Below are 20505 nucleotides of genomic sequence, written 5' to 3'. Positions count from 1 at the left end.
ATAGGCATCTGAGACATAGAAGACGTGCCCAAATCTTAAAGCCAAATGCTCACACCATGGACTGGTATGATGTGCGATTTTGAACCTGAGGATTAAGTTAATACTTGTGTATTTTCTTCACTGAGATAGTAGAACTCCCCCTAAAGAGACAAAGCGTCCGCTTCCCTAGTGGCCCTGAGAACAACTGAGTGTCATATACAACTCACCTCATTCATTGCTGGTTTACAGATTCCACAGCAAAACTCCACCTTAAGACAAGACGTGTGTTGGTTTTGTTTATTATACTATAAATAATAGTTTCTACAGTGTTATAAATTTCAGTTTCTAAGTCTATAGCCGAAGAAAGTTCCGAAGTTTGGGAAACACTTTCAGTGCATTCTGTGTAGTCACTTCTATAACTTCTTCAACTGGAATTCCTTTAATTTTGGCAATATATTCTGCAGCAACGTAAATATTTTTTGGTTCATTTCTCACCTGAAAAAAAAAACCAAAACATCAGACCAAATTACAGATGCCTGCAGACGACAAGTGTTTCAGACTCAGTACATACTGACACAACTTCAGTCAGATAGTGGCATCCCTGACAGAGAAATTACATGTATCTATTCTTCTTGGTTTACAGTTGGACTCAACGATCTTAAGGGTCTTTTCCAACCTAAATGATTCTATGATTCTTGGACTATGTTCCCTTTTACACACCCATTCCTGCAATTTCTTCTCCTTTCCCAGCCTTCAGAACATGGTTCATCTCGAAGTTTTCACTTGGCAACCTCATTCGTCCCTTGCCCGTGCTTACACTACTCCACTCTCCCGTGCCAATGACTAACCTCTGTAAGGGCTGGGTTTGGATATACATTCACAGTAGTCCCTCTCCCCCAACATTTACCTGTTTTTCGGGCCCCAGAGCAGGAGAGTCAGTTTCTAAGCACATACTTTCCAGAGGTAACAGTTTCACAAGCTTCTGCTTCTTGAAGAAAATAAGACAGCCATTAAACGCTTTATGCACTTAGATCTGTGGGAAAGAAATGTATGAAGGGATGATACCCCTTGCATTTAAAAGCAATGTTGAAAGACTTTGCTGCTACTGTCTGCATTTTATCAACAATTTCAGAATGGAAGCAAGAGTACCAGGAGCTGCTCAAGAAGTCCCTTCAAATTAGGATTATCCTGTTTTCTAAATATCTGAAGTACTATTATCTAAACGCTGAATCCATTGTTATTTATTAAATCATGTAGTTATATTGCACAAAATACCCTATATTTAGAGTTGCCAATGCAATTTTAATTGGCTATTTTTCTGTGTATATATATTTGCCTACCTTTTTCCCACCTCTGCTTTTACCCCTCAACTCCAGTTTGCTTTCCTTTCCCCAAGTTCGTAACCTCATCCCCATCTATATCCATCCCTCACACCTCCACTTCAATCATGCCTTTTCCTTTCTTACATTTCCTGAGCTTATCAGAGAAAGTGATGATGGTGCATCCTGGAAACAGGATGCTACCCCAAAATAAGAAGTTAGCATAGCTTGTGGCAGCCCAGGGTAGAAAATGAGAGAGCAGTCTCATCGAATTGATGACTGAACCCAAACAATGCTGTCTTTAAGCAATTTAGCTGGTTCTCTGCTGGGCATACCTTGTGATAATCACAATTTTTCAAAGGTCTGTAACGTAACTAATTGTGAGCAGATTCCATTTTACACAGAAAGTACCATAGCAGCAAGATAGAAACTAGTACTTTTCCACGTGTCTTGTCCCTACTCTAAGACAGTACAGTGAGAGAAGTTTCCACAGAAGAGTTCACCAGAAATCACATTAAAATGAGAAAAAAAAAGGCATATTTTCTTAATGCTTGTTTCTCAGGAACAGACGAACTGTTTTAGCCAAAATTTCCCTCAAAAAGTCTAGCTAAGGCAAAAGGCCCAGGCAGAAATTTAGCCAAAATAAAAATGTGCAATGCTATAAGCAACTGAAACTTCTATCAAGAAGCGTCAGGTGACAGCAACCATACATGAGTACTGCTAGTCCCACTTCAAACTGTACAGATTAGAACACCAGCATATTCTTGAGCTGCACAGTAAAAACAGTCATGTTTGCTATCACGATAAGCTGCCAGCTATCATCTGCAACCCACAAGCACCAAGAAGGAGCAAATGCCTTTAAAGGTTACCTGTTCACTCCTTATAATGGAAGGAGGAATGGAGAAGAAGTACCCAGCTTTCACCCCTTCCATCGCTACAGATGGCTTCCCATCAAATGCATGGAGCAACACCTTTGTAGCACCTCAGAGAAAAGAAGCAAACCAAATCATTAGCAGTGCTTACAGTAGGTCTGTGGTGTCAGCTTCCAATGAGACCTCGGTCCCATAAAGAATGAATACAGAATCTCTGCACTATTCCTCCTAAGTTTCATGTACACAAACTGATGTGAGGACACTGAACAACTGAAGAAATTCTGTTGACAAAAGCCATGACACAGCAAATGCATTAATAACATACCTTGTTCCTTTAAGAGATTAATTGTTGGTCTTCCAGCTGAGCGGGAATGAACATTTCTGCACAGCAAGGAGAGGCCCAACATTAGGAAATTCAGCAAAATACTTTTTTTTTTTGTGCAGTCTAACAGAAGCATGGGAAGAAAACAGTTAATCTGTATTACACCTTTTATCAGAAAAAAAATAATCTAGAGACATATGTATGAATCATTTTAGCTACAGTGAAGATATAGCAACAACATAGCAAGGACAGGACACAGAAGACCACTGTATTCAAGTGCAAACATAGAGAAAATTCCATAATTAAATCGCAGACTGGAGACTGTCGGGACACTAATGCCCATTTAATCCATATTAAGAAAAGTTCTGTGGACTCTTAGTAACTGTAAATCCTGGGGAGTATTTCCACGTATTACTGAGATCTGGCAAATTCTCCTACTAGCATAAACAAAACCTACAAAGGCAAATCCAGTCTTCTTGCTAACTCAATCTGCTTGATCAAAACCTGTCTTTGTCCTTCCTTCTGTTCATTCGTGCCAGCAAACCTGGGAGTGAAATCTAGTCCAACCTACAGTACAAGAAGAGAAGTGAAAAAAAATTTACAGAACTAACGTTTGATTAAACCACGATACCATACATAAAGACAAAAAAATGCTTCAAAATTGCAAGGCATTTTGAAATATATATACTAGAGACTGCAATTAAAATGAGCTCAACTGTAGCTTAACTCAGAAGGAATCCATTCTCAACCATAAGCTTTTCAACTACGAAAACATTTATGGGCACATAGTTACTAACAAGTGTATTTAACATTTTAATCTGGAACTGCTTTTCTGGGGTTTTATATTCTATTGACTATTATTTCAGAGTAAATCTCAACTCTGGATTTCTAATAAAAGACCTGAACCTGTAGCTTTAGTTCTATCTCTAGCAAAAATTACCCATTAATTCTATACTTTTTTGATTTAAACATGCGCAGGCAAAATTTAAAGTTGTTAAAGCAGCCCCATTCACAGTTACACCAACCAAAGTCCTTGATATGCAGTGCAAGAACAACATAGCAAGTTTAGCTACAAAGCTCTGCCAATAACCGCTTTTTCTGCGGCCAGAACAGAACCAGCCGTAAGCCCCTCCGGTACAAACACACAAAAGAGGCAGACTCTACCCTAAGGCTTCCAAGCTTCAATTAGTTTTTAAACAAATATTAGATAGGAGACAACACATGAATACAGACAGATGAGACATCACACGAAAAAAGGACTGTAGAAGTCGATGAAGTCTACTGAAATCGTAACTTGGCCTAACTTTGTCAGGGAAGAAGGCAAGAAGGATCTGAATGAGGATAACAATGTGACTTGACACTTCACTGTGCCAGAGAATAGGTCAAAAGATGTTGGAGTATAAGACAATATAGCATAATTATGCCATTCTTCCTACTAAATCCACCAGCATAAATGCCATCTATTTCCTAATTATGATAATGAAGAAAAAGAGAGAATCAGGCAAATCTGTGAAGGAAAGCACATTAAGAGTTCACTAGATTTATTCACTAAGTTTTTGTAATTCTGGTGACATATACTGCCGAAGCCATAGACATTTAAACAAGTTACAGAATTCCACTTACTTCTCCTATCCCCACCAATTTATCTTTGTAGAGTTCTATAAGCGGCAACGCAGCATCCAGGTCCTGGAAGAACAAATTAAAGATACAACTCTCACTTCCCTTACAAAATGGAACAGGTATGAACTCAGCATTATGATTAAATTGGAGTTTCCTTCATCGTTCTTGAATGCTGTACCTTAAAACTTGCCATTACTGTGAGCTGTGCAGTCAGGCAGATTATAGAAACCTGCAGGATTTCCCTTTTTTGCTTACTGACCCTTCATTTCAAGTTATCTTTCCATGGGAGCAGAAGAGGTAATTAAAACAAGGTCCATAAAAAGCCTGGTAACGTTGAACGGCCGCAGACAGCTCTCCAAGTTTTTCAGGCTAAGGACACGAAGGGTCACCTTCCATTTCCCATGCTAACAAAGGGACATCTGCAGACACACACCTGGGCTGCTTGCTGTAAGCAAAGCACTCGCTTGGGATTCTTAAAACCATTTCACTGCAATGCTACCAGATGACTCCAGTGAGCAATTCTGCTTTAGGACTAATGCGGACAAATGGATGTGCTAAGAGACCCTGGGATTTGGTCCGCTGGGTGCCCTGCATTACAGGAGCGCACAAAAATCATTGGGCAGATCTGAAGTTCAACCAGGCAGAGCAGAGCATCCCGTGGCCCGCCCCCCAGCCGTGTTTTATAGCTGTGCTCATCTAACTTTCCCGTGTTTTACCTTCAAAGTAACGCTGCGCTGCTCCTCCGGCGAAACCTCTTGAACGGGGTGAACTCCCAGGCAGGGCAAAACATACCCTGGGAATCTGGACACGGAACAGGTTATCGGGAATGGCAGAAACCATAGAGAAAACGAGTTTAAACTCACAAAGAATGGCCGGCCCGACCAAGGAAGAGGGCGGCGCGTCCCCCCACCAGCTCCCGCCAAGGCCCGGACCCTGCGGCCGGGACACGGGTGGGCGCCGGGTCACACCCCCCCCACCCCCCCCCGCGCCGTCCTCGTACCTCTCAGAGAGCGCCACGACGCTGCGGAACTCCCCGGCCCGCTCCGACACCACCACCAGCGCCGACACCGCCGCCTGCGGCAGACAGAAACCCCCGCCCCGCTGAGGCCGAGCCGGGCCGGGCGGTGGGGCCGGGAAGGAGCGGGGGAGAGGGTCGCCGCCGGCCGCCTCACCTGTTCTGCCGCCCGCACCACGGCCGCCACGTCCTGCAAGAGACACGCACCGCCTAAGCGCCGGGCCGCAGCGAGCCGAGCCGCTGCCCCCTCCCACCCCTCCGCCCCTCACCGCCTGGAAGCAGGGCGCGGCGAGGTGGCAGTGACAGTCCACCGGCCCCATCGCCATCGCCGCCGCCATGCCGCGCTGCGGCCAGAGGGGAAGAGGCGGGGATACGGCGCGTTCTGCTTCCGGGCCGGCATTTTCCCTTCGTCCGAGGCGGGAAATGGCTGCTGGCCCGGCACCACTGTTGTTGCCGCTGTCAGGGGAGGCGGGCGCGGAGCCGCCGCCGCCGCTGAGCCCCGCCGCCGGCCGGCGGGACCCGCGGGTGCGGTGCTGCTCGCGGCGCGGCCTAAGCGAGGTGATGGCGCTCTGCGCCCCCTTCGTGCGAGCCCTGGCCCAGGGGCAGCCGGGCGGGCCCGCCGCCGAGGGAGACGCGCTCTGGGTGAGGCTGAGGGGGGAGCGGGGAGGCGCGGTGCCGCCGGGACTCGTCTCTGGGCTCTTGTGGCCATAGGCCCGGCCCAAAGCTGAGGCGTCCCGTGGTGTCGGCCCTGTTTTCCCTGAGGCAGGAGGGGCCTCTCCAGGTGTAGCTGTGTTGTGCCTCTGGCTGAGGGATGGCGGCTCAAGCTCTCCCGTGTCTTGCAGAACTTCGAAACAGCGGTGCGGGAGAACGTTACCATTAACGGGCAGCCCTGGGAGGAGACCTCGGACGACGCCGAGCTGCAGAGCAGTACGCGTTGGTTTCCATTCCTTTCCTGCCGGGTGGTTTTGTTTTGGTTTCTGCGTGTGGTATTTTTAACTGGCTGTTTTTTCCCCTCAGCTGTAAGTGGTGGTAAAGATGCTCACAGAGCAGGTAATGTCTCACTCCAGCTCAGATATGTCTACATAAAGATCTGAAGTGCTGCGCTGCAGGACCACAATTCTTACAGAGCAGTGTTCATAAAGGAAAAGAAGGGTAACCAAGACGTGTAGGGACCTGTATCCAGGAGAAAAGGGGAAAGTGCTCTATCTGAAGGACTGGTGCTTGTTGGACACTTCTGTCAAGGTCCTTACAGATCTTGAGGCACAAGGTCCAGCTATCACTAGTATGGTTCCTGCCAAGCTTAACGAATCTGCTTTTAACTACCAGAGAAAAGTAGCTTAGACTCCTGAAGAATCTGGTATTAACACAGGAAAAATAAAGGTTCCATTAAGTTTAATAGCATCTGTTTTGCCAGAAAGTCTACTGCAAGCTTTTAGAAAGTTGGTATTGCAAAGCAAGATTTTTCATTTGGGAGGTTAGAAAAAGACCGTGTTATGTTTAATCAGTTTCTTTTATTAGAAAAAAGGGAGTATTCAAAATTTAATGGAGTAGGATAAGTTGGTCTATTTTTAAAGCTAGAACACTGCAACGGGATCTATATTTGGAGGCTTCATAACCTCTCAGGGCAGTCATTTTCAGTGTTTGACTGCCGTGTTGCTGATAATTTTCTTCCCTGTGGCCTGTTGGAATTTCATGTACTGCAGCATACCTGTTGTCTCTCATCCTTTTGCTGCATACCTCTGAGAGAAGCCTGCCTCTGTCCTCTCTAGAGCCACGCTTTAGATAGCTGAGAGTAGCAGTTAAATTACCGCCTAGCCTTCTCTTTAGGCTGAACAAGCCCAGCTTCCTCAGCTGCTTTTAATACATCATGTACTCCAGATGCCAACCCTCTTGGTGTTCTTCCTTGGAATTGCTCCAGTATTCAATGACAGTTTTCCAGAGCATCCAAGCCGAAGTGGTATGGTCCAGGTAGGTGAGAATCCTGGCTGGATCATTGAACTCAGAGGGTAGCATTTAATGGTTCATCCTTTTGCCTCAGGGCTGATTCCAAGCAAAGTTCCTCAGGTGTCTATTCTGGGACCCGTTCTTTTTAATGTCTTTATCCATGACTGAGGAGGAGATGGAAGGTGCCTTCTCCTAGTTTGCAGCTAACATCAACCAGGCTGGTGTGCGGTGAATACACTCAAGAGCAGGCCCATTCCGGGGAACGTAAACAGGCTGGAGAAGCGCACCTATGGATATCTCATGAAATTCAACAAGGACAAAAAGAGAAGCCCTAAGTCTTGGAATAGATAACCACCTGCAGGGGTACAGGATGAAAAGGACCTGGAGGTCTTGGCAGGCTAACCGGGAGCCAGCCTAGTATGTTGTGTTAACAGGAGTGTAGTCACTTGATCCAAGGAAGTGATTATTTGCCTTTACTCTGCACTTACTAGAGCACATCTGGAGTAGTGCATGCATTTTTAGACTTTCCAGTATAGGGAAATTGTTGATAAACTGGAGTGAGTTCATCAGAGGCTGCCAAGATGGTCAGGGGTGTGGAGCACTTGCCCTGTGAGTTGAGACTGAAGGAACTGGGCTTGTTCAGCCCAGAGAAGACAAGCCAGCCTTCCAGTACCTATGAAGAGGTTACTGAGAATATGGAACCAGGCTATTTATTGAGATGCATGGAGGCAAGGGTCATAAATTAAAAGGGGAGGTTCTGACTTGATGTAAGGAAGTAATGGTTCGCTATTGGGGTAACTTAGCACTGGAAAAGGTTGCCCAGAGAGCTTGTGTAGTCTCCAGCGCTAGAGGCTTCCAAGAACCAAGTGGATGAAAGTCCTGAGCAATCTGGTTTGGACTGGGTGTTGACCCTGCTGTGAGCAGGAGTCTTGGGTCAGGAGAGACCTCCTGAGGGCCCTCCCAGCCTGAGTGATTTTTAGCCAGGGACATTGGCCAAGGTATCTTCCTATCAAGAGACCCTAGTGGTATATCTCTTACTACTATTTAATATAGAAATTAACTAAATGTTTATAATTATTTCTATGTAGTCATTTATTTATATGTAATATATACAATATTTTTATTATAATTACTGTCTTTTGAACAATAGTAGTGGAGATTCTTGGTAGTCTTGGGTGTTCAAAGAAAATTTCAGCGCAATTCATTATTCTTTGCCTGTAACTTGATGGTTTTTGCGGTTGTACAAAGCCAAAAATACAAGTACATTGAACTAGCGGTGGAGAAAGAGCTCTTTGAGCTGTTTTTTGGTCAGGAGGATTCTGTAGTTGTTGTTCTAGAATGATGAAACTCCAGCTCCTTTGACTACAAAATCAAAAATGCACTGGTCTTGTGATGCAAAATGCGACCTAATTCAGACTTACTTCACTAGTTCCAATTTGCTCAAAAATTCTGGAGAGGATTTCTTAACAGGAAAACTTTGTCTAGGTAGTCTAGGTAGATATTATTTTCAGTAAGTTAGCCTTTGTCTGTACAAGTCTAACTTTATGCTAACTGAGATACTGTCACCTGCATGCAGCTGGTATAAAGGGGTGTAGGGACTGTATCATGCTTTTTAATTTGAGATTAATTTACTCATTTGCCTATCTCTGATCCAGTTTGAATCACCAACTGATGTAGGATTTCGTGCCTTTGGTGTTTAGGTTGACTAGTGGCTCAAGTCTTTCATCTCTGTACTTAAATGATTTTATAGTGATCCTAAAGCAAACAAACAAAACAGACCCACAGACTCGTAAAACCTTTCTGAGGTTCACAGTCACCTGATTCTGCACAGATTGACCAAGAGAGGGTGCTCAAAATCCATTCTTTACCACTAGATTGAAAACATTACAGGGTTTGTAAATTGTGTTCAACACCTTAGTGGGGAGAGTGAACTTAAATGCTAATGAGTTTGCAAAATTAAATTAAAAAATCAAAAGGCAGCATTTCAAACCTCCACCAGGGGAGAAAAATTACAGAACTGTGCAGATGGAAGAATATAGAGATATGTACTACCTTTCAGGTACACACAGTTAGGATGTAAGATTGAGTGGTTAATTCTGTTTTCTTCTGTAACTCTGAATTTTTATAATTTGTAATGATGGCATGTGATGTCAGGACAGTGCAGGCATTTACTTGTATAAACTTTGAAACCAGTTTTAAATTACTATCTCAAGCTTTTAAAATTGTTAAGTTTGATTGCAATCTTGGAGAAGCTGTATACCTGTAGTAGGGTAGCAGTAGTCAAAACACTTCAGTAAGGAGCTGAAAATACGTTCCAGGTATTTAGTTTGATCTTGTAGTTGGAAAAGCAAGCTATGAAAGTTATCTCTTACCACATACAGTCTCTCGGGCCTCATGTTGAAAGCAGACATGTTTTGGTTTTTTTGCAAACTCCATATGACTAGTAATTGCAGATGTCCTCAGGATGCAGCATATTTCCAGGAACCGGGTTTCATTAAGGTGGCATTATGTATTCTCAAAAATTCATAGATGGATTTTAAAATTAAACTGCAGATATGTGCTCTCCATGATATGAAATCAGTTAGGCTTCAAATCACTGTTGGGACAGTTGGTGTTTGTTGAAGGGTTATGAATTACACAGATTAAACCTGCTGTATCTTGCACTGCTTCTTGTCAGTTGAAACACAAATTATTGCAAAAGAAAAACTATTTATTTGTAAGACTTTCTTCGTAGATTCAGAGCTCATAGAGAAATAAGTTTTGGATTTTTTTCCCCAGATGGTTCCCTGCCTCCCCCACCCCTACCTCATTTACTTCAAAAGTAACTGGCCATTACTGAGTTGCACTCCAGTTTCTATATTGCCTTAACAAGGAGATCCAAGGCAGATGTATTTATTTCTTTGTTGATAATCATGCATGGTTTCTCCTTTCATATCTAAAGCTGTCCTTTTCCTTATACCTTTGTCTCAAATTAAAAAAACAAAAACCAAACAACCAAATTTAGGAGAAATCCTACAATAACTTGGTGTATTTGTCATTTCTAGGTTCCAGCATCAAAATTCTTGAAGATCAGTTTGATGAACTAATAGTAGAGACAACAACAAAGCGTAAGCAGTGGCCTAGAAAGATACTGGTGCATGCTGTCCACGCCATGAAAGCAGAGCAAGAGATGTTGGTGAGTAACCTAAGTTTTTCAGAAGACCTTTGCATATAGGAGCTGCTGGCTATGTGTAACTCGAGAGAAGTAAATTTTCAAATGTTGATCTTCAAGCTTTAACCATAGTTGCTTTTGATTCTTTGTCATCTAATGAAATTGTTTCTTTGCATTAATTTGCTCTTCAGCAAAATGAGTGTTACTACAAAGTGTTGTGACTGTGAGCGAATTGGACCTGTGGCACAGTTCAGCAAGTTGCTTAAGCATATTGCTTCAGCATGATGACTCCTGGTTTGCAAGCCAGTATATTTATCTTGTCAAATCCAGGTTTCTGAAATCCTTGGCTGAAGGCTTCTTGAAATACTAAATGTTATGATACATACAGAGAGATAATATCACGTACAGTAGATGACTGTTAAAAAGATGTCTGTGTTTTCCTAAGCACTTTTGTTGAGCTAATGACTACATTGAGTAAGTACTTTCTTTCAGTGATGAAAGAAAAAAAAAAGGGGGGGATTAATGAATAGGTGTGGTAATTTCTCTGGTTTTTTTGACACTGAATGTGAAGTAGTTACTGGCATTAAACAACACAGTCATGTCCTTGGTTGCTAAATGTCTCTCCTGCAGTTACGTTAGGCCTGCCTTTTGCTTACTTGCTGATTAATTATGAGTCAATTTTCTTTGAGGGGGGGAGGACAAGAGACAATGGGCACAAGTGGAAATACAGGAAATTCCATTCCCAGCTATTCTATGATTCCATACTAAAGAAGATGAGGAATTTTTTTTTTTTACAAAGTCGTTTAAGAGACTGCATTGTATTTCTGAGGACTAAAATTGACAAAAGTAACTCCCTAGGTTAGCCAAGCATAGATGATTTACAGTAAGTAAAAGTGCATGAGTGTAGTATTTGTCTTAAACCTCAGATGTTTTCTAACATATATGGCTTTTTGTGATCTCTCTGTTTTGTCAATATATCAAGTATGGAAAACAAACAAACAAAAAATCAACTAAAATAAAATACACTATTACATAACACCAAGATATAACAAAACCTTTTAATCTTTCTGCAAAAGGAAAACTATGTTCTACCTGAGTCCCAAAGTGGATTAGGTATTTAGAATGCCTCTCACGCTTCCTTTCTTCTGTTGCCGATCTCTTCAAATTTTACACCACCACAGCTAGGTGATTATTTTAACTAAATATGTCTGCAAAATTAGAAAGTTTTTAGTTTATCTCTGTCAATGAAGTGGCTTTATTTTTTCCTCTCTCAGCTACTTCTGCAGAGGTACTAGCGGTTTCTCTACTTTTGCTTGAGGAATTTTAATTTTCTTTTTTGACCCTAGCTACTCTTGTGATACATCTTTTTTGAGGCATAAAGAGCAGCTATGAAGATACGGTAATTAACTGCAGTTTACCTGGAGACAACCACTCATTTAGTGTGGTCATCTCACTACAATTGCCAAAGCAAGAGATCATCCTGTAGCTTTTCAGTCAGTATGTTTTGTTATGTTTGAGGATAATGCAAGCAATGTTTGTTCTTCTGCTTGGAGCAGTTACTGTAAACTTGCTAAGAAGATGTGTGAACTGTGAAAAAATTACTCTGGTAAAAACTGCAGGGAGGAATAATTTAACTTTCCTCCTACTTGTTTTTGGTTGAAGAAGGTGAGGGACAGCTCTTGAAGTGGAGAAAAATACTAACTTGCAGATGATACAATTTAGGTTTCCATGTCTTTGCTGTATTTTCTCCTTCCACAGGAGTTACTTCTAATTCCACCTTTCATATAACTAAATCTTAGTTGTATTCGTTATTTATTATTAGTTAACTTCACGTGACAATTAACTGATGTCAAGTCACAAGACTCACAGTAGGACCAAAGAGCCAGAGAGCCCAGTCTGTGAAGGAGAGTGTTCTTATTCGTGCATAAATAATTGCAGGGCTAGAATGCAGTCATTTAAATAGTTTTCTTTTTCTTAGCTTTTTGTCTTAATGTACCCTCTGTTTGCGTTTGCCCCTGCGTGAAAGTGTACTGTTTCTCTGAATGGCTCCTTAGAAGCCAGAGCAGATCTTTTTCCTCAGTGATGCAGCAGGTGGCAATGCTTCTTCCAAAATGCCTGGATTTCAGTTTAGTTCTCATGCTTTAATAATCACAGTTCTGCAAACTAAAGCTGATTTTGGAGACGTGCTTGCAGTGAACTTTAACTGTATTAACCAGAACACTATTTCCAGTAATTGAGTATCTATAACTGTACCTCTAATACATTCTTTATCTAAATAATTCCGCTGCCATCTCATTGTATTAGCCTTTCTCCATTGTTCTGACTGATGTGTGTATATTAGATATCTATTAAACCAAGAGGCTATTTCAGAATTTTCCTTTTTTTTTTTTTTTTTTTTTTTTTTTTTGAACATGCAGAAGCTCTACCAGCCTTTTGTAGCACCAGAAGAGATACGATCACAGCCTTCTCAAGGTAAAGATTTCGCGGGGAGGGCAACTATACTGAGGAAACTGCCTACATTACTGCCTAGCTGTAAATGTTTAAGAAGCTCGCTTTAAACTTGTTTAAAATTATTGACTGTTTGAATAATTAAGTAAAACAGCTAGAAGTTTGTCATAACTGAATGTATTGTGGCATCAGTTTGTTCTACCTGTTTTTCTTCTAAGTGCTGTCTGCTGTTAGGCACTGCACTTAAAGGCAAAAGCTGGCCGCTGTGTGATGCTGAGTAGAAATTGTCACAGAGCTACCCTCAATAGGTTTTCTTACTTTTTTAATCACCACTAGTGGAGGCCAGATGGGGAACTGGATGGATCGCTGACATTATACTTTGACCATTCATGTGTTCCTTTTACATGAATACTAGAAATGCTGCAGTCTCTCTTCCCAATCAGCCAGTTTCTTCAGGGAATTGAAAGCAGTTGTGTAGTACTTAGTGATGGCAGTGTTGACACTCCTAACTTGCAAAGTAGGCATCAGGTTTTGTCCTGCCAGTGTCATTTGTAAGGGTTGATGAAGAAACAAAACTGCAAACAACATTGTAAGTTTGCTACATGCTTTCGAAAGATTCCATATACAAACTCCTTGGAACAAGGTGGTGTATTTTGCAGTTGGTGATTGGGATGTGCTTTTTTTTGAGGCTGGCCTTAAGAAATTGAAAGTTATGTCTTCCCTGTTCTCAAGTATTGAAAAAAGACAGAATTTATCAATGCTGTTCTAAGTTGAGAAGCATGGTTGCAGAACCCTCACTATGGATTACTGCACATGCTGTAAAGCTGGTGTAATGAGCAGAGGTGTTAGAGAAGCTGAGCTTAATCTTCCATTTCTCACCCTGCTGATCTGACTTCACCCTAGGCATCATTTCCTCTTTGTAAACAGAAGACATTGCTTCCAGAAATGCCAGCCTGTGCAGCAAAGCAGCTAACGGGAGCAGTAAACAGTGTCACTTCATATCTGTGTTTCTTTTGGTTTCTAGTGTTCGGATCCATGTTTTCCTGATGTGAATTAACTGCTTCTTGTAAGATAGTAACAGCTTACACCATGGTATTGTCTTTTTAGGTTTGGTACCAGCAAAGTCCTAGCCGAGATAGCATAGAGTTTGTGCTGAATTTTTAGTATTATGTAGTCTTTGGGAAGTTTATGTATCCCAGTTTAGCAAGTACAGTGGCCAGAAACCAAAAATGTTTAGATTACTCAATACCTTTCGTTTCCTTTTTTCATTTCCCTATGTTTTGGAAAGCCTTGAACACTGAGGAATATAATGCTGTCCATGTCAAGCTGAACTGCAGGCAAATTTTATTTAACTGTGTGTCAGTCTTTATGTATAACTGGAATAATCCAACTAATTATTTTTACTTTTACTAAACTCCTTCCCTGCCGTTTCATAGGGTCACCGGTCTTCTAATCTCAATACTCTTAAGAATGCTTCATTATAGACATATCCTTCTTTTAGAGCATGTCCATTCATAGGCCTCTGTGGTGTGGTCAAAGAGGCTGCTTTTGGACTGTTTTTCCTTCCAAACTTTGAGTGATGTTGCATTTTAGGATTCACATTCATACACGGATTATGCGTTCCTAAACCATGTCTGATCAGCACATTGGACGTGCGGAGAGACAATTTAACAGAACACCATCTCTTGTTGCTTACTATGTTTCAGCAGGGGATCACTGTCACCCTGTGCTAGAATACAGTGATTGACTGACATTGTACCCTACTGCGGGCACTGGTGAAATCCTGCAGGAAAATAACAGTAGTGGAGGTGAGGCTGCTCAGTTCCCAGGAGCAGGCTTACTTATCTGCTGAATTACGGAATCACAGAATTTTCAGAGTTGGAAGGGACCTCTAGAGATCATCTAGTCCATTGCAGATACAATAATGGTGGAAAACATGCAAAACAGTTTTATAATAACTTAGAGTTTAACTCTTGAGTACAGAATTGATCATCAAAAAATTATATTGTGTTGAAGATCTTACCATATTGCTACTGCAATCAAATACATGCCATTTCCCCCTAGTATTCTGTACCTCCTGCCTGCTTCACTGTTCCTGAAGGCTTCTTTTTCTTTCTTTTCTTATTAATCCCAAAGAATGCAGTTCATGTTATTTCCACTTTGTTCTTTTTTATTCTTGGTGTTAATGCTTGGTAAATTAAGCCAGGAGAAAAATGTAGCCTTTATTGTAAAAGCTGACTGGTTGGAGCTGTAAGATTATTTCTCTCCACCCCCCAAAATGAGTTTCTTTCATCTCATTTTGTCCACAGTTGTGTTTATTCTACTTCTTCTGTGTTATCATCAAATGTAATATGAGCTTGAAAGGTTTGAAAACAGATATTTTCTCTGTTTTTTTTTTCTTTATAAGTGTTTTCTTCCTTTATGTCAGATGCTGTCTTTGTGTCTCATGTTTTGTATAAGCTGTAGGTTTTCTAGTGAAGAACTTTGTGGCTTGCTGTAGTTGAGGCTACTGCGTTTTGAGTGGTAAAGAGTAACAATAGTAAGATGAAATATACAAACTGTTATCCTCAGTGCTGTAATGAAAGGGATGTGTTGTAGGTTTAAGTGTCAGAAATTGGACAGAAAAGCAGTAGAGTCCCTGTATAAGAAGTCAATGGCAAGTCTTGGGGGGAGAGAGTTACATTTCAGAAGTTTATTTGGGCTTTATGTTTTTCTGTAGACGCTTACATCGCAGATCTGAAGCAGGTGACAGAAATGGCATCCAAAGAGATCAGCGGGGCAATGAAGGTGAGATCTCTGTGAGCTGCAAGAGGATACTTTTTATTTTCTTGATCTGATAATATGTCATGAAACAGGAGTTCTAGCTTATCTTGGTTATAGCTTTGTACAAAAAAGCCTGCGTGTGTAGCTTGGAAGCAAGTACGTCTTTAGGTTTGGACTGCTGAAGTTGTATCTGTAAAGCATTCATCCTCACATGGTAGTCAGGAAGATTACCCTGTGGCTGTAGGAACTATTTTTTACAGAGATTTTTAGAACCTGCGGCATCTGAAAAATAAAACATCTTTTGGAGACCTGTACAACTTCATATAGCACATGACATTTATTACTTCAGTACCAGCTTAGACATGAACTGTGGTGTTCCCGTGATATTTATTCAGCTTAGAGATGTAATGAAGGAACATTCAAACTTGGTATACTCTTTGCATGGCTTCTGAGTGCGGACCCTGGTCACTGTTAGGCTGGTAGCTCTGAGTTCCCAACCTTCACCTGCCTTCCTAAGGATCACCTCTGCTACACTGAAGCTGTTGTGCTTGTCAGATCTAATTAACATATTTTCATTCATTGTAACCGTGACTTTTCCCCTGTAACTTGAGGTACTTGGGTTTGTTTTTGCAGTCTCTCCCAGCGCTAATAGAAAGAGCAGAAGGTTTTTCCCAAGCGTTAACTTGGCAACCAACCCTGGAACTCAGCAGGCTGCGGCAAGAAGTCTTTGCTGGGTGCAAGGCAAAGGAGGAAAATAATGTCCAAAATTTCATAGCACCGGGAGAAGTCACACCAACAGACGCTGGTACCAGTAAAAATCCTTGTGTTTTGCTAAAAAGAAAGCAAGCTGCAGGTTCACCAGAAAGAAGACGCTACCCACTGCGGCGGAGGAAAATTGTTCTCAGCGCATGAATTTCTCATATAGTATTTTCAGACTGGAAACTCAGTTGTACTCTTGTTCAGTGTGCTCAGTCTTTTTTTCTTAAACCTTCATCTCTCCTCTAATTTTAGTGCTATACACGGGAGCTCCCTTAATTATCTAGTCTTTGATCCTCTTAAATATTTCTATTTTTACTGTCATGCTGATGGTATATGAAAGCCTATGCGGAGCAGTAGCATCTGATATCCAACAAGTATGTTTGCTGATCAACTCATTTTTTGCTCTTTTATTATAGCATTTAGCTGGAGTCCTCGTGCTTCTCAGAGCTGTGTGCATGCTTTATGTATGTGGGCAATCTTTTAGTAAACCACTAAATGCTCATTTACATGAAGTGTACACCTTCACTTATTATTGAGTTGGGTGGCTATCTTTTTATAAATAAAGGAAAAAAATTCATACTGGAGTATATTGAAAACACCGAATTTGATACAATGTTACAGTTCTTAGAAAATCCGCACACACATGTGAGATTGGTCCCTGCTATTCCACCTTGCCTGAATTTAGGTCAACTGGGCTTTATGTTTCTTTAAACTTGGATTTTTAGTAATTGGATGTGTTTACTTGCACTGTGCTCTTCTGAACAAGGATTCGACCATCCACATCTTACCATCTGGTATTTCATTTCACGTAATGCAATTATGCAGTCTGGGGGTTTCCTGGACAATATTTCTACACATTACAGGATCTTGACTTGGGTCACGTACGCATTTGTGATGTTTGACTGAGCTTTAAAGAGCAGTATAGGCTACCAGTAAATGGTATTAAGTTGAGCTAGCTTACTACTTTTTTTTTTTTCTTTACACATTAGTACCTAGAGGACTGCACAAAGTACTAAATTGAGTGTTGTGCCTTAACCATTCCTAACTTTTTCTGTTTTATGATTGCATGTGCTTGCAGTAAATACTCGTGTATAGTATGTAACGTATTTCTCACACAGTAAATGGAGGGGTTTTTTAGAAGTTTTATTAATGAAATGTACTGTGGTAAAAAGATAGGTCTAACTTAACGTCTAAGAGACTGAAAATTTTCAAGAAAACATGATAGATTTTAGCATCATTTGGTAAATATTTGTTTCCCGTTGCTCTTGTATATACAAATGTGTATTTTTATACAAAATAAATTAAATCAATTAAGGAAGATCAAAGTTTCAGATAATGTTGTCTATTCTAATCCTGGAATAGATGGTGACTGAACAGTGAGTGTACTTCAGAAGACATCTGTGTTAAATTTTGGCTCGAGTAACTAAAGTAGTTTCATTTACCGCCTTTGAACTCACAACTGTTGATAATCTCAGGGCTACAAAGCATCTAATGTGAGAGAGGACAGGATGTGAGAGGGACGGGAGCAGCGAAGCTGTGGAACGTGTGACTGGGATGGTTTTTCACACAGTGACTTGCTATTCTAGTGGCTTTGAGTACGCGTGCTCCGTGCTGCGTTGAAAATGCCCATTATGGCTTTCTTCACCAAGATTCACAGATGCTCTTTAGTCTGAGTGTTCCTAGACTAAGATGACCCCTGCAAGATTTTGCATGGCTACCATTTAGTATTTAAATGTTTCTTGTCTTAATAGGAAGATTCTCTGCTATTCTCTGCAAATAACGATGGGCAAGTCCAGAAAATACCTAGGAATAGGCACATCTCTTGGAAGAGGTCCCATCAAAAATGGCCAAGGTAGGACAAATGCCTTAAGAAATAAGGAGGGAGAGCACCGTGGATTAAGACTTAATAAGCGAATTAATTAATTCACCCCACAGTGCATGTTAGCGTTAGACTGCAGGACGGTTGGTGTGCATGGGATTTGGGGTCTGGAGAATAAGTCCTATGAGGAGCGGCTGAGGAAGCTGGGGTTGTTCAGCCTGGAGAAAAGGAGGCTGAGGGGAGACCTTATTGCTCTCTGCAACTGCCTGAAAGGGGGTTGTAGAGAGGCGGGGGTCGGTCTCTTCTCCCAAGTCACAGGCAATAGGACAAGAGGAAATGGCCTCAAGTTGCACCAGAGGAGGTTCAGATTGGATATAAGGAAAAATTTTTACGGTGAAAGGGTTATTAAGCATTGGAATGGGCTGCCCAGGGAAGTGGTTGAGGCACCATCCCTGGAGGCAATTACAAGGCGAGTTGACATAGAGCTTAGAGACGTGGTTTAGTGATGGTTTTTTATTGGAGTTAGGTTGATGGTTGGACTAGATGATCTTACAGGTCCCTTCCAACCTAGACAATTCTATGATTCTATGCCCAGAACAAGGGCAGGGGGGCCTTGTTCCTTGGCCCTGGTTTCAACTGCCGCTGGGTCAAAAAAGAAAACCAATGAATACATCTGGAAATGCTGGCCAAATAAATAGTGTAAAGAAGGATAAAACAATCAAGGTTCCACTTGCAGCGTATAAACTGTGAATTTACAAATCTTTGGCTACTTTTTACCAAGCAGCAATGGAAGGTGTCGGAGGACCTCCCTTTAAATGCAAGTTCTGTCATGAGCTAAACTCGGCGCTTGAATGTTCAACTGTTTTTCAAGTTACCAGTAAAAATTTCTATAACAAGTAATACCTGCAACTAACTGTGCATGGGATCTGTTCTTCCCACTAGCAGAAAGATATAAAATACTTCATTTTTTTCCCATTCCAGTAGCCTTTTGTCCTTCAGTTAACTTTTCATAGAAATCAGCGGTGTTGTGCAAGACAGGCGTCTAATCGAGCTTCTACTGAAATGTCACAACATCCAAACTTCTTATTTTTAACTCCAGGCGAATTAGTATTGCATCAAGAAATGTCTGGTAGTTTTTCTTTATATAGCCTCTGAATTTTGCAAGACAGCTCAATGGTGATGGATGCTTGGGAACGTTTGCAAACTGAGTTTGGATTTCTTGGCTTTTTGGGGTGAGGTGGAACATCTCAGTGTTCGTTAGCGTGTGCTGTTGCTTGTGAGGGTGGGCCATCCCTACCCGAAAAAAACTTGCAAATTGGAGCGGGATCCACGCACGCTTTTGATGCGTGTAATTTCTGAACAAAAGGGACTACAAACAGCATGCCGGGAGGCTCCTCTTCCAGAAATCTTCATGTGGACACTGACATCTGTTTGGAAGCTTGGGAGTGCTGGTGCTCTGAAACCCGGTTCTGATACGTGCCGTTCTTCAGAAGAGCCGGGCTGTGCTGTGCTGCGTTCAGTCTGAGTGTGTGTAGGCTGCTTCAGCGCAGACAAAAGTCACTGATAAACTGCCATTATAAAATGTAGACTCAGCTGAGTAGACAGCTTTCTGGGCTTGTTTTCTCTCCTGCATAGAAACACACTGCCTCTACTGCTGCGTTACCTGGAATTACTGTGTAGGCATTTCTGCAGATGTACCAGAGATAGCTTTAATACTGAGCAAAAACTTTTTCCCACAAGCAAATTTTGACTTTTCATTTCCTTTGCCACTTTGAACAAGAGCAGACTGTACCCAGGCTCAAGGGGACCGTCCCATGACTTGTCCTGTACTCATGGGATCCTGGAAACCATACTTTACAGCTGCCATGAGTTATTTGATGAAGTAGATATTTATTCAATGCTAATAAATTCTTGGTAAGCTGCTCAGAGGATGCTGTTAGATGGCCTGCTTGTGCAGGTGCCATTAACGGCTGCATCATTCCCGGAAAAGCACAAGAGCTTTGTGTGGGGTCAGTTCGAAGCCCCTCTGTGGAAGGGGGCTTTTTTTCCCCACGTATCGCTCCAAAGGGCTGCTGAGGTATTTTGTCCGCATGGTTCATAGATTTTATTGCAAGAGAATATACCTGTGCCCTGAGTTGATGAAAATACCGGCTTCCGGTCGTGTTTATTTCAGCTGTGCTTAAGCTACAAAGGCAGCAAGGAGCCCAGTGCTGTGTTTTTAAGCAACTGTGCTGTGTTTTTAAGCAACTACCCCCCAACTAAGTCTCTGCTCACGTCCATCCTTCTACTCCTTTTCTTTAACTGCGTGATGTGCAGTTAACACAAGGTCGGACTGTTTCAAAGGAGCGGTTGAGAGCAATTCATCCTTTAATCACTTGCCGCCAGGTGGCTAGGGCTGCCTTCCAGGAGATGAGATTCCCCCTTGGCTGGAGAACGGCACTGAACCCACACCTTCTGCCACCTCCACGAGCACCCCCTTGGTGAGCATCCTTGT

At 41.9% G+C, this 20505-nt stretch overlaps 2 protein-coding genes across 3 annotated transcripts; one reads left to right on the top strand and one right to left on the bottom strand.

The window, feature by feature from the left end:
- Positions 1–251: 251 nt before the first annotated feature.
- TATDN3 (TatD DNase domain containing 3) lies at positions 252–5473 on the bottom strand. 2 transcript variants are annotated; one of them, XM_074166204.1, is made up of 10 exons: positions 5397–5473; positions 5285–5317; positions 5113–5186; positions 4829–4913; positions 4116–4178; positions 2950–3059; positions 2496–2551; positions 2168–2280; positions 887–964; positions 252–474 (listed from the first exon to the last, which is right to left on the bottom strand). In XM_074166204.1, the coding sequence occupies exons 1-10, from the start codon at positions 5463–5465 to the stop codon at positions 331–333; spliced, it is 825 nt and encodes a 274-aa protein (XP_074022305.1). In that variant the 5' UTR covers positions 5466–5473; the 3' UTR covers positions 252–330. The 2 variants fall into 2 exon arrangements, with proteins under 2 accessions (XP_074022305.1, XP_074022296.1); XM_074166195.1 differs by having other exon boundaries at positions 282–474; positions 887–967.
- On the top strand, positions 5464–17513 carry NSL1 (NSL1 component of MIS12 kinetochore complex). Its single transcript, XM_074166183.1, has 6 exons — positions 5464–5769; positions 5970–6054; positions 10116–10246; positions 12640–12694; positions 15390–15457; positions 16067–17513. The coding sequence occupies exons 1-6, from the start codon at positions 5464–5466 to the stop codon at positions 16343–16345; spliced, it is 924 nt and encodes a 307-aa protein (XP_074022284.1). The 3' UTR covers positions 16346–17513.
- The last annotated feature ends 2992 nt before the right edge of the window (positions 17514–20505 follow it).

This window comes from Numenius arquata, chromosome 2 (assembly GCF_964106895.1).
Source record: "Numenius arquata chromosome 2, bNumArq3.hap1.1, whole genome shotgun sequence".
Classification (NCBI taxonomy): Eukaryota; Metazoa; Chordata; class Aves; order Charadriiformes; family Scolopacidae; genus Numenius; species Numenius arquata.
This window is presented reverse-complemented; position numbering and strand designations above follow the sequence as displayed.

What these genes read in the sequence shown, in the direction of transcription:
- NSL1 (XM_074166183.1), top strand. Translation starts at nt 5,464, where the DNA reads ATGCCGCGCTGCGGCCAGAGGGGAAGAGGCGGGGATACGGCGCGTTCT. An exon ending in CCGAGGGAGACGCGCTCTGG is followed by an intron (nt 5,770 to 5,969) that starts GTGAGGCTGAGG and finishes CGTGTCTTGCAG; the next exon opens with AACTTCGAAACAGCGGTGCG. An exon ending in AAGCAGAGCAAGAGATGTTG is followed by an intron (nt 10,247 to 12,639) that starts GTGAGTAACCTA and finishes TTGAACATGCAG; the next exon opens with AAGCTCTACCAGCCTTTTGT.
- TATDN3 (XM_074166195.1), bottom strand. Translation starts at nt 5,465, where the DNA reads ATGGCGGCGGCGATGGCGATGGGGCCGGTGGACTGTCACTGCCACCTC. An exon ending in GTCGTGGCGCTCTCTGAGAG is followed by an intron (nt 4,914 to 5,112) that starts GTACGAGGACGG and finishes TTCCGTGTCCAG; the next exon opens with ATTCCCAGGGTATGTTTTGC. An exon ending in CCATTATAAGGAGTGAACAG is followed by an intron (nt 968 to 2,167) that starts GTAACCTTTAAA and finishes ATTTTCTTCAAG; the next exon opens with AAGCAGAAGCTTGTGAAACT.